At 45.7% G+C, this 13,564-nt stretch overlaps 1 protein-coding gene across 1 annotated transcript; it reads right to left on the bottom strand.

Moving 5' to 3' along the window:
• Positions 1-1,319: 1,319 nt before the first annotated feature.
• LOC149344189 (uncharacterized) lies at positions 1,320-2,848 on the bottom strand. Its single transcript, XM_089547165.1, has 2 exons — positions 2,607-2,848; positions 1,320-2,178 (listed from the first exon to the last, which is right to left on the bottom strand). The coding sequence occupies exons 1-2, from the start codon at positions 2,831-2,833 to the stop codon at positions 1,320-1,322; spliced, it is 1,086 nt and encodes a 361-aa protein (XP_089403291.1). The 5' UTR covers positions 2,834-2,848.
• Positions 2,849-13,564: the final 10,716 nt, after the last annotated feature.

The raw sequence follows: 13,564 nt of genomic DNA on the forward strand, positions 1-13,564 counted from the left end.
ACTTAGATGCGACAAGCGTGAATTCCTTAGCAAAGGGGCAGAACATACTCTCTGTGTCCGCCTTCGGAACAGGGTGCACGCTCTGCACACCGGAGTCGTAGATAATGTTAATAAAGCGCAACCGTCATTCTTTCCTCCCTTACATGTACCTTGTTCAGCCCTTAAGTGTTGTTCGGCCACAAATTATTCGGCACTTACGTGGCCCGACTTTAAAGGCATCAAATCTTGACATTAGCACGCAAAATGTACGAGAATCGACCCGCAGAAGCAGAATCAGCGCTCCATCATTACCGCAAACCGGATTTGTGCATTTTCATACGGGATTCCAGCGCTATGGGAGAGCCTGAGGAGCAAATGAAGATTTTTCTTGTAGGAAAACTATACTCCGTTTCATACATAGCTGTCAACGCTGCCAAAGGTACGAAAGTAGTCCGCTGCAAAAAACAAGCAAAATGTATCCGTCCTCCTCGCGTCGTGGCTGAGTGGTACGAAGCGCGCGCGTTTCTATTCATTTTACAAAGGGCCTAGGTTCGACTCCCGGCTCGGGTGGTTTTTTTTTATTATTTTTTTTTCTTAAAAGATTCATTAGGTAGAAACTCGAAACTGTCAAACTCTAATACCTACTTTGAAAAACACAGCGCTGTTTACTTGTCTCGAAGGGAAAAGGCAGTGTAGTGTATTGGCGACGGACGTGATTGAGAAGTGCTTTTCTCGGGTACTGAACGACTTTTTAGCATGCGGCACACAATGAATCATTGTGTGGTGATAGAATTCAGTGTGGCGTCGATTATTCGGAGCAGCCTCGGCTAGCGGCAACCTTGTATTGATCGGTGTACTCGGCGGCTTTAAAGTGAGGAGCGTCTGACTCGGGTCTCCTCTTTGAGCTGTTGTCACAAGGAAAATTCTTTTAAGTCCTTCCGGTCGTAGTAATGTTTTGTATTAGATGTCGGATTCGGTGTGTTATGGGAGTGAGCTAGTGCGGCGAGATGGGGATTGTTGAAAGCTCTGCATTTTTAGGCCCTGAGCAGAGATTCCGCTGCACAGGCCATCGAACGCTTCGTCCTCAATGGAATGCCTTTAGCGAAAGAGACCTGCATGACGCCAAAAGAGCCAGAGTAGAGGGCGTGGATTTTTTTTTTTTTTTTTTGTGGAAGGAAAGAACTAGCGGGCTTTGGTTTGAATTTTTACAGCTTTTCGGGGCGCGCATAGCTTTCATATTTTGCGGAGGTTATCTTCGATGCCTCATCTATGCAGTGGACTTGTTTTTAAAAAATGTGCGGACCCTGGGCAGGTGCTCTTTAACGCACCGTAGTGGCACCTTAATGCTCTAGCTCCTCAATGTCACTCAGTTCAGAGCTGGATTCTTCTGATGAGCTGCTCGAGCTACCAATAGTGAAAACTACTGGCTCGATTTCTTCGTTGAAAATTATATCCCTTTCCCAGGCTTCGTCCTCAATGCGCTCAGCATGGGCACATAACTTTTTCCAGTCTTCCTTTGATACATGTTCCAAAGCCTGAGGGAGCAGCTTGTCAACTTCAGCCAAGGTGAAAGCTTTGTTTTTTTTTGCTACAAAGCCTTGCACCATGCTCCATACCTGCTCAATTGGATTGAATTCACAATGGTAAGGAGGCAGTCTCAACACTTCGTGGCCATGTTTCGCAGCAAGTGTGTCAATAGCATACACAGTGTGTCCGTTCGTTACTCGTTTGCACAAATCGAGTAGCTCAGCTCGCACCATGTCTGCTGACCATGATATGCCCTTCCTTGTGAGCCATGCCTGGATTTCAATCTTCCGAGTTGATGTCGTTGGTGGCTTTTCGAGGGCGACGCTATGGTAGGGGGCATTATCCATAACAATAATGCTGCTGTCGGGTATATTCGGCAGAAGCTTGCTCGAAAACCACTCCTCGAAGTACTTGCCGTCCATCTCGGTGTGGTAATCCGCTGATGCGCCCTTCTTCGCTCTGAAGAAGTCGGCAGCACCGCTCACAAAGCCTGTGTGGCTGCTTCCTGCATGAACGAGGATCAGGCGGCCTCCTTTCCCTGATGGCGCTGGCAGACCTGTTGTTAGGCCCCTAAGAAAAGCATCTTGCGATGACTTGACTGTGCTGTCCTTCCACACATGTTGCTTGGTATGGCCAGCGTTTACCCAAGTCTCATCGAGGTATATGATGCACCTGCACGGAAGCCGCAGATAAAAATCTCGCTTGAGTCATTGTTATCAAAATATTCGCCATGGAAAGAAAGAAGATCACGTGTTCAAATATTAGAAGATTTTGAATCTCCAATAGAGTATTCTTAAATTCAGCATGCGAATTGAAAGTGCCCATTCAAAACAAAAATTATAATTTTAATGTTTTTTGAATAATCGGCACCAAGTTGCAAGGACCGGAAAAGGACACAAAAAGCGAGAAATTCATTCTTATTTGCAGTATCAAAGCACCATCTGCTATTCCGTGTCATCACTGATTCGCATTTGATTTTGTTTTAGAAACGGTATTCCTGAATTCATAAAAATAGTACATGACGGAAACAGATGTAATTAAGGTGCGGCAAAAGAAAGGACAAATCGCTGTATTAACGACCATTAAAACGAAACACTTACCTCCCTTGGCTTCGGAATGCTTTGATAGCTCTGAGATACCGGCGCCGCCAGGCTACGATGTCAGATCGCTCGATGAGTGCAAGACTTCGCTTTCGTTTTTCGAACTTAAAACCGATATCTTTTAGTAGCCTCGACAAGGTAGCCTTACTCATGTCCGGCAAATCGGCATCTTCGTTCACTTCATCCAGGATTCTGTCCAAAGTAGGTATTTCGCGTTCGGCACACATACGATGTAACTTGAGTCGATCGGATGGCGTTGACTGCAAAGCTGTCATATTTAACACTGCGAGAGCTAGATATGGTCACCTGGCTAGGTCGTTTTTGCGGTGATCTTATTCCAGTAGCGAGACCTTCCTCCTTGAACCTCGCAACTGTCCGAGGGCTCACCCCGGTCATCTCGCCCACAGTTTCGAGAACTTCGCGCACAGTCTTCTCCGGGAAGCGCTTCCTTACGCTAGAGTAAACGTTGACAATAACCTGCTTGGAGTCTTTCGAAAATTTCGGAGACTTCAGCTTGGAGAACAGGCGAGCAGGAGATGTTTTTGAAGCCGCAGTGGGCGAAGAAAACAAGCGAGTAGGCGATAGCGTTGCCATTTTCTCCATACTCGGAAACCGAAAGACGAACGCGGAAGACATCACCGGCCGGCCTAGCTGCGAAAACCTGATACAGGAGGAGCCGAAAAAAAACCCAGAAAACTAAGGCACTCTGTTCTGAAGAACATTAAAGAAAAAGCAATCTTTTTGCAAAATAAAACACCATTATTATTATGCTGCAATATTAAACAAAAATAACTTTAATTTTGAGTTCATTACTCTTGTCACTTTCGACGCACTACATTACGATGCGGACGAGGAACGCGAACAGGCGCCGTAGCCTTGGCTGCGTTGACAGCTATGTATGAAACGGAGTATAGCTGTTATCACGTGTATCAAGTGGCGTCACGAGCCTCCGTAATTCTACCGATGCCACGTGAATCATTCTGCAGTAAATAGCACATGATTCATTTCCGAGGCAAACAACGACATTAGCAATCGATGGCAGTCACTGCTCGCACTTCTGCAGGAGGTATGATGTATACTGTCGAGCAGGCGCTCTGCTCTTTGGGTATTGCAAGTTTCTCATAGGTTTCACGAACATGGCAAGCAAATTCTATGGTGACAAGAAAAAGACACCTCGGAAAGCACCTCGCGCCATGCCAGGTGCAGCGTGATTATATAAAAAAAAAGGTTCTTTTTTCTTCCCATTGGCAGGAGCACTTAACAGCTCAAGTTGAAGGAAGCCTCTATCTTTGGAATGGGCATCACATGCGTCGGTTGTGCAAATAGGCTGTTTGCACACGCGTGATCACGCAGTCGCTCTTTCATACGCAGGAGGGAAACAGGCAATCAAAGCGACCAGCGCTTGTGCTCCCCTCAGGCACCCTTACCACTTCCTATCTTTCTAAACGCCGAGCTCGGCAGAGCGCTTCCCGTCTACTTTTGCATTCCCGAGGTGGGCCAGGCAGCATCTGTTTAAGCGCTACTTCAAACATTAGAAGTGATCCCGGGGATGAGTTCGGGTCTGAAAATCAATATATCCCCAAGCTAACAGTCACCTCTCCTGTTCCCAATAGAGGCGCGTGCTCCAGTCGATTAGACTGCGCATTTGGCAGCTTCTCGGAATGTGTTATAGCGAAGCAGCTGCGGTGCTTGTATAAAATAAACAAAATGAACTGAAAAAAAGAAACCTGGCGATACACATAATAAAGTTACAACTGACGAAATAATTGAACTAAGCATGCAAATTTCCTTCCGCGAACGAATTTATATTGACACCGCTTCTGCATTCAGGTCTCTCTTAAAAAAATAAAAGAACTAAACGAAAAAAGATGCACATCAATATTTGTTAGCTCTGAATCCCTATTAACTTGACCGATCGCAGTTTTATTATTATTTCTTCTTGTTTTATGTTGCGAAGCTGAGAGGTTGTCTGTGGGACAGGCCGTGAGAAGGGCTGCGGCTTATTACGTCCAGTTGGATCTTTTCACGCACTCCTAAATCTCTTTAAACGAGTGCATTTTTGCATTTCCCCTTGATACGAATGAAGCTGGGATCATAACCTCGACTTCGCACGCAACAGATGAGCGGCGTTACCGGGACTACTTCTGGCGCTCTCAATTCCTTGACCGGTTTCGTCGATCGCGAGCAGTTGTTGGATGTACCGCAAGTGGGAGACACTAGGTCTGTTGCGCAGCCGTGGAAGATGAAGTGGGCTGAAAAAAAAAAACGCTTTAAAAATACTCTCAGGACAAGCAAAACCAGCCAATCAGAAAGTGAGGGTCGACAGGGAGGGCGCCGCGTCGCATATTCTTCAGAGTGGTGGTGGTTCCGGCGTGGTTTAATAAACAATGTTGATGGCGAGGATGCAAGGGTACGAGAAAAGGGGGGATGTGAAGGACACCAGCACTGCATTCAGGTCCTCTGTGGGATGGATGTCGAGGGGGCAGTCCTATTGTGCAACCTCTGCTTTTGTCTTTGGGCAGCACGAGCTTGAACACACGCGCAGGATACGGACGCTGGTGCCGTTCCTTTTTTGCCAATGAAATAAAAAAAATATGGGTGGAGGGCAGCCGGCTATCACTCGTGGAGCCACCCTTTATTAACGCGAATTGATTGGCGATGCCGCAACGATTCTCCTTCGGAGCAATGCGAGCACGCGCTAAATGCGCGAGATAAAAGGCGCCGCTCGGAGGAGAGGACCGTTTAATCCGCGCTTTGACTCCGCCTCTGAGGATCTCCGTAGCTGCATTTTTTAGTGCGCCACAAACAGAAAAGGGACCGTTAGAAATCGGGTCTCGGTCCGGTGCCACAATGGCCGCCCGTAGCAGCTTGGCTGGACGTAGTGGAACGCTGCTCGGAGGCTGCGAAAGAGTGGCTGAATATATTTAGCGGCATGGTGTTGCTGATACCAGGAACTGCACCCGCCACGATGGCGTAGTGGCTATAGCGTTCGGCTGGTTAGGTCGACTACACAGTATCACAGGAGGCGAAATACGAAGGACGCGCGCGCACTGCGCGATGTAGGTGCCCAGGAAGTTGAAATTAATCCGGAGCCCTCCACTAAAGCCTCCTTCACAGCCCATGCGCATCTTTTAAGGCGTTAAACTCGACACATCACCAATTAAAACTGTTGTCCTCGTGCGCGGATAAAGTATCACGTCCCCTCGGAACATCGAATCGCTCCGACGTGGCCCGCTGTGCACGCAGTGATTCACTGGTTTTGAGTTAGAATGCTCGGGCCAGTCTCGACGAGAATTTTAATGTGCAATGTGCGTTCTCCTGCATTGTTTCAGAACGAGATAAGGGCTTAAGGCGTATGCAGCCGCACGCGGTTTCGTCACTCTGCCGGTGCCCCCAAGCAGCCGGAGTCCTTCAATCGACGCAATGCTTGCCTGATTTTAAGGTCGGCTGTTTACGGCTGGTTCGTCTGAAAGCTACCTTTCACGACGATTTGCTTTCGGACGGCACAGAGTTTTCACATGTTCATTGTGTCACTGTGCCAACACCTTTTGTGCAATGCGGATGCGGAATAACGTACGGATAGCGGAAGAGGAGGCAGAAAAAAAAGAAGGATGCATGAGGTTTGCGTTACGGTTGTTAAAGCGCATGCAGCATAGTGACAGGCAACAAGCCTGAAATATCCTTGGTAATGAAATGGGTACGGCTGGACATTTTTACTTGCCATGGGCATGAAGTGGTCTAGAGGACCAATATTCTGCGCCACATGCAGCGAGACTTTGTTGATGCCGTCGCCTCTCTTGGGTGAACGAAGTGCCCTGAATCATCGCGAGACTACTATGCTAATTCATGATCGTTAATGACCTGCCAGGGCGAACGTGCCTGCTTCGTGATTCCCCAATGAGGTGTATTGTCAACACTCTCGCGCGAGAAGTTCGAGCAGTTGAGCACCTGTCCAGAGCCTATATGATCATCATCGTGGCTCGCGACATGTTATCGACCAGCTGAGACATGTCTGAAACACTAACCCTTCCTCCTGAGACAGCTCGTTTCCTCCTCTTGTAGCATTCAAGCGTCATGTATATCGACTGCGCATAAGTATAAAAGCACTGATGACTTTGTTAGCCATACTGAAATCACAGCCATGTCCACTTAGACTAGACCAGAGATGGACTGCCACTGCGCCTACCACCCGAGCATCAAAACGCCTTGGTAAAACAGCGGAACGGCGCACGCAGAAAGAAACGAAGGACAGAACACAGTATGGACTAATTTCAGGGGTGCGTCAATAGTACCTTTTCTGAACCAATCGAATATTAATACTGTAGCTTCGCTTTTGAAAGAAATACGAATTGAACAGTGATAGAACTGAATTGAATACGAATCGAACATGTGTAGAGACATTCGTTAGTTGTGCGCATATTTTAGAAAACGAGCAATCATGCAAAGCAGTGAAGCCGCAGCGCTGCGGTATGGTACAATAACTGATTACATCCAAGCTATAGCTTATAAAAGATGCAGCACTAATCTCGGCTAAGCAGTCGCAAGACGAAGACAGTATTGAACTCTAAGGTCGTCAAGTTACGCGTACAGAGAAAGTACCTTTCGCTACTGATGACGAAAGAGAATAGAGACACCTCTCAGGTTCTGAGTGCATGCGACACGTACGTAGGAGCCGCGACCTCTGAGATTGTGCAACAACCCAGGTTTACTGAACTTAACTTCACCACGCCGCGTGGTCCAGTCTTAGACGCCACGTAAGAGCATATAATTAGAAATAATTTTTGCTTCAGTGATAATAGGTAATCTAGAAATATTTATTGGAGTCTGCTACCGTTCTTCTTCTTATTTGTCCACATTTACTAATGAATTGCATGATGCTCTCAATCTTATTTGCAGATGATTTCATTCATCCCTTATTTTTCTACTCATTTAACTGTCCTACTGTCTCGTCGACTGCCAATCGGCTTATTCTTTACCGCCTCGTCACAAGCTAAGGAATTCCTAGACTTAAGTACATTGTTTTCGCTCACTCAGTCAGTAACTCAAGCCACTAGAACTGTTGGAAGCATTGCGAATACACTTGATTTAATCTGAACAGCTAATCCAGAATTAGCCACTGACCTAACATATCGACGAAGAATCAGTGATCACCTTCTACTAGACTTCTGCATTAATACAGCTCGACAAATGTATAGAGAATAAGAAAAAACAAGTCTGGCTTACAAACGGGCTCACCTTGCAGCTATTAATAATGAACTATGTGCATTTATTCATTGCATTCTTGAAAATTTTGACCCTCGTTTTGCCGCAGAAAACTGGGCATTGTTCAAAGGCATTGTATGTCAACTATAAGAAAAGTATATCCCTAAGCGCATCGTCACTTCTAATACGGAAGCAACTTGGTGCAATTCACACATCAGGTGATTTTCTAACAAGAAGAAACATTTACACCACCTTGCCAATTTCGCCTTCTAATGCGCGAGGGGCGACGTATAAGTCTGCCTCTAACGAATGTATGGAAGCGCTTAAACTTACAAAAATAACCTTTCTTCCACATTACCATCTATCTTGAAAACATATTTAAAGAAATTTTGGCGCGCTATATGTTAACCCTGCACATCACCCTTTAATTACATTACTTGATGCCTCTGGTAACCTTGTACCCAATGATATTTGTGCTACTGTACTAAACGATACATCCATTGAAACCTTTTGCTCTTGTGCGAATGTTCATCTTCCCGATATACCGCGGAAGGAATCCTCCATTGTGTCACCCATAACTGTTCATGTACCTGGCATTGCTAAGCTAATACAGCCTTTAAAAAGCGATACTTCTCCTGGATATAATGTGATTAGCCTGAAGATCTTAGAGAGTACTTGCGCCTATAGATCGATTACGCTAACAAAGCTTTTTCCGCAGTCATTCGGCTCATCAAGCGTTCTTAAGGATTAGAAAAGCGGTAAGGTGGTTCCACTTGACAAGTCAGGTGGTAAGCACTCGCCTCAAAATTTTCGTCTCATTTCAGTCACTACCAAATGATGTAAAATACTAGAACATGTAATCTTTACAGATATAGATGCCTCTCTTGATGACAATTCACTTTTTGCGCCTGCGCAAAATGGTTATCGTCAAAAGTACTCATGTGAAACACGGTTACTTTGAAAGGTACGGCAAAACAGCGCTGACGGACGGGACGGAAGAAGACGAGACAGACAAATGCGCTTTCAACATGAACCAACCAGCCCGAATCAGCCCTCTCCATGGTTACTTTCATTCAATGATACGTTACACCGCACACGTAACAAGTCATATTGCGCAGTCTGCATTTCTTTTAGAATTTTCGAAAGCCTTTCATAAAGTGCGTCATCATTGTTACTTCATAAATGAAGTAATCTTAATCTCGATTCTAACGTCTCCAGAAGGATTGAAACTTTCCTGCTTGACCGCTGGCAATTTGTATTCGCTAATGGCATTACCTCCCCGCTTACCAACGTGATTTCTGGTGTACCATAAGGACCCGCCCTTGGACCGCTTTTATTTTTAATTTACGTTAACGACCTTCCTTCCACCTTATCTTCTGTCATCCATCTCTTTGCAGACGACTGTTTAATTTTCCGGGAAATCAGCAACTACCATGGCATAAACGCTCTCCAGTACGGTCTTAATCTTGTCTTTAACTGGTACGCAACACGGAAAATGGAAATCGACGTTACAAATATAAGTTAAGGAGGAAGCAAAGAAAGCCTTAGGAGCAATGCAGAAGGGAAAAGCAGCTGGTTAGGATCAGATAAATGCAGATTTGTTGAAGGATGGAGGAGAGATTGTGCTCGAAAAACTCGCCACCCTATATACGCAATGCATTGTGACCTCGAGCGTACCTAGCGCTTGGAAAAACGCTAACATTATCTTAATTCATAAGAAAGGAGACTTGAAGGACTTGAAGAATTCCAGACCGGTCAGCCTATTGTCTGTTGCCTACAAGGTATTTACTAAGGTAATCGCTAATAGGGTCAGGACAACCTTAGACTTCAATCAACGAAATGATCAGGCAGGCTTTCGTATAGGATACTCGACGATAGACCATATTCACGCTAGTAATCAGGTGATAGAGAAATGCGCAGAATATAAATACCCCCGAAAGCAGAAGGTTTGACAGCCGTCGCTGTAGCTCAGAGGTAGAGCACCGGACGCGTAATTCGGAGGTCGTGGGTTCGGATCCCACCGGCGGCATGTGGTTGTTTTTTCTTCTGCTTTTCTAATCAATTAGCTTTAAGCGACAACATATTCAGTAATATTCTTACTTGATCAACACCACAAAAAAAAATAAATTAAAAAATCCCCTGTCCTCCTTGGTTTCTGTGGCTGTTGGCTTCTCTCATCCCTATATTTATTTATTTATTTATTTATTGAATACTGCGGACATGCTGTATGTCCAAGCAGGAGAGGGAAATACATACAGGAGGGAAAAGCAAAACAGGTGCGATAGTAACGAACGATATAAATACAACAAAACAAGCAACGCAAAAGTACAATTGAGAACGCGGTTACAGCACAGCTACTAAACCAGCAGTGAAAATAAAGAATGATTACAAAACAACGGAGAGTTCATTGATTAGGAGAAAGCATTCGACTCAGTAGAAACCTCAGCAGTCATGCAGGCATTGCGGAATCAGGGTGCAGAAGAGTGTTATGTGAAAATATTGGAAGATATTCATAACGATTGCACAGCTACCATAGTTCTCCATAAAGTCAGCAATAAAATTCCAATAAGGAAAGGTGTCAGGCAAGGAGACACGACCTCGCCTATGCTATTCACTGCCTGTTTATAGGAGGTATTCCGGGGCTTGAAATAGGAACAGCTGGGGATAAGAGTTAATGGAGAATAGCTAAGTAATCTGCAATTCGTTGATGACATTGCCTTGCTAATTACTGAGGACATGAGCTGCAAAGCATGATCAACGAATTAGACCGGCAGAGCAGAACTGTGGGGCTAAAATTAACATGCAGAAAACGAAAGTAATATTCAACAGTCTATCAAGGGAACAGGAGTTTGCAATTGGTTTCGCGGCGCTGGAAGTAGTAAAAGAATATGTCTATTTAAGGCAGGGAGCGACAGCTGATCCGGATCACGCGAGGGAAATAACTAGAAGGATCAGAATGGGGTGGAGCGCATATGACAGGTATTCTCAGGTCATGAATGGCAATTTACCAATATTCCTCAAGAGAGAAGTATACAACAGCTCTATCTTATCGGTACTCACATATGGGGCTGAAACGTGGAAGCTAACAAAGAGGGTTCTGCTTAAAGGGCCACTGCCCAGGGTCCGGACATTTTTGAAAAACAAGCCCACTGCATAGATGAGGCATCGAAGATAACCTCTGCAAAATACTAGAGCCATGCGCGCCCCGAAAAGCTGCGAAAATTCAAATCAAAGCCCGTTCGTTCTTTCCTTCCTTCAAAAACGGGCCCGGCCCACTACTCTGCACCCCGCTGACGTCAAGGGGGGCTACTTTCGCTAAAGGCACTCCATTGGTGCATCGTTCTGACTGACGGGAGAAGGTTGGGCGTAGCCTTGGCGTCGCGTGGTCTGCACAAGGCTTTCCGCAGCGCCTTCTGTTCTGGCTCATGCCTACAAACCCGCATGAAGGAACAAAAAAAAAAACTGCGGAGGGAGCGTGCGGCGACAGCCTTGAACCCTAGCCATAAAAAGTAAAAAAATAGTAAAACTGAGGGAGTTGGTTCGCCCCCCCCCCCCCCCCTCGCCGTGATCACGTCACGAGACGCTCTGCGTGCGCGCTCCCTTCTCAGTTTCTTTTCTTCTGTGCGAGCCCCCCAAAACAAGGTTTTAATTAGTAGTGCAGCAGAGCCTTTCCCTCGCTTGCCCACTTGACGGCTCCGCACACACACCGCTTATCATGACATGTTTACGCAAAAGGCGTACTGGCGCTAAAAAACGAAGACAACACACACAACAGGACAGGACTGGCGCCAACTTCCAACTAGTTTATTCACAGAAAAAACCACTTAAGAACCACACTGCATGCAAAAAGATACAGACAAACCAGAAACAAGGGGTGATTTAACAAAGATGCACGTGCCAAACGGACCAAAGGAATGATTATAACGCTGCAAGAGACCCACTCAGAAACCTAATCTCTTCTTCTGACAATGACACAGATGGCTTGCTTATGCAGATATCGCCCCTCTGTTTGATGTAATAGGCTTCTATTATTTCACGCTCTAGTCTGTCTTTTGATCTTGCAATGAATTTGGTGTTCTCAAAACCAGGACGGCATTTGCAGCTTTTGCAGTGAGTGGCCATGTGGCTGCCATAGCCATTTTTTACAGCAATCTTGTGCTGCCTCACTCTTTCATTGTAGCACTGACCTGTCTGGCCGATATATTCCTTGCCGCAGCTTAGAGGAACAACATACACAACATCAGCCGTGCATTCAGTGGCGCGAATTTGGTGTTTCTTTTTGCACTGCTTAACCTTTCTTACTCTGTTGAAAGTGCAAACGCGTGACAGCTTGCAGGGAGCAGAAAGCACCACGTTGATCTTATATCTGCTGGCCACTTTCTTCAGGTTGTGCGAAAGCCGGTGAATATAGGGAATCACCACCGTCGGTTGTTTTTCTTTATCCTTGTTTTTTTTGACCCTGTTCTCCCATCAACATCCGCTTGCGCTTCTTAACCAGGTCCTCACTAATGCTAGTGATGAGGTGTTCTGGGTACCCGGCTTGATGAAAGCGTTCAATTTGCGCATCGAAGCTCTGTGCCATCTCATGCTCGCATGATTTATCCAAGGCTGCATTCAAGCATGTCGCAACGATTCCGCGCTTAATTAGCTTGGAATGTGCACTACTAAAAGGCAGTAGCTCTTTGCACGATCTCGGGTTGTAGGACCAACAAACATGGCGGTCCTGCTTAAATTGAAGTTTCAAATCAAGAAACTGCAAGCTATTGTTGTGGGGAACTTCATGCGTGAAACGGAGCCCTTTTGATTCACTGGTGAAAATGGTGACTATGTCTTCAAGGATGGCGCTTGGTTTTGAACCTAAATGATCGGTTAGCACAATTAGGTAGTCATCCACGTATCTAAATACCCTAACAACGTTAGAGGTCAATAAAAGCCGGTCACTAACACGTTTGTCAACACACGATAAATAAATGTCACTTAAAATAGGGGCAAGGGACGACCCAATACAAACACCATCACGCTGAATGTAAAACTGATCGCTGAAAAAACTGCAGTAGATGAAAGGTAAAATTCTAAAAGTGTTAAGAAATCATCACAGCTAATACCTGTCTCGTCCTGAAATGACAGTTCGCCTATGCATGCAATCTTCTCTTTGATACAAATCAACATTTCGGTATGCGGTATGGAATAGTACAGGTCGGTAACATCAATTGAAAAAGCAGACAGTGCTCCAGGCAACCCATTCCTTAGTTCTTGAACAACCTCATTGGAGCTGCGGATAAGAAAGGGGTCGTCTAGCGGAAGGGACTTTAAGTGTCGCTGAAGAAAACGGCCAACGCACAACTGCCAGGATCCTTTCTCTGAAACAATCGTGCGTAGGGGGCACCCTGGCTTATGAGATTTGCCCGTAAAGAAAACCTCCAGGAACTCTCTGTCAGCATCCTTAACCAGTTTCTTCAGCGGATCCAAATTCATGTCATTTAACAGCTTTACTGCGGTGTTCTTAGCCTTGGCGGGATTGAACTTCACTGCGACGAAGTGCTTCTGCAGAGCTTCAGCTGCTTTCTCTTTCAAAAGCTTCTCGGGAAGAACAATAAAGCCCCCTTCCTTGTCGCTTTGAAGTATCTCAAGGTTGTTTTTCCCCAGGTAGTCCTTGATCTTCTTAAAGGTAGGATAAGAAGTCCGACTGCGACTCACATGGTGCATCAGGCAATCCAATTTTTGGTGCCGTACAACCATCGTGGGGACATGCGCGA

Source organism: Amblyomma mixtum, chromosome 5 (assembly GCF_055824585.1).
Source record: "Amblyomma mixtum isolate Tamu chromosome 5, ASM5582458v1, whole genome shotgun sequence".
NCBI classification, from domain to species: Eukaryota; Metazoa; Arthropoda; class Arachnida; order Ixodida; family Ixodidae; genus Amblyomma; species Amblyomma mixtum.

Excerpts from the sequence above, each read along its gene's own strand:
- LOC149344189 (XM_089547165.1), bottom strand. The coding sequence starts at position 2,833 with ATGTGTGCCGAACGCGAAATACCTACTTTGGACAGAATCCTGGATGAA. Across the intron at positions 2,179-2,606 it reads GCATTCCGAAGCCAAGGGAG|GTGCATCATATACCTCGATG; the intron begins GTAAGTGTTTCG and ends GCTTCCGTGCAG.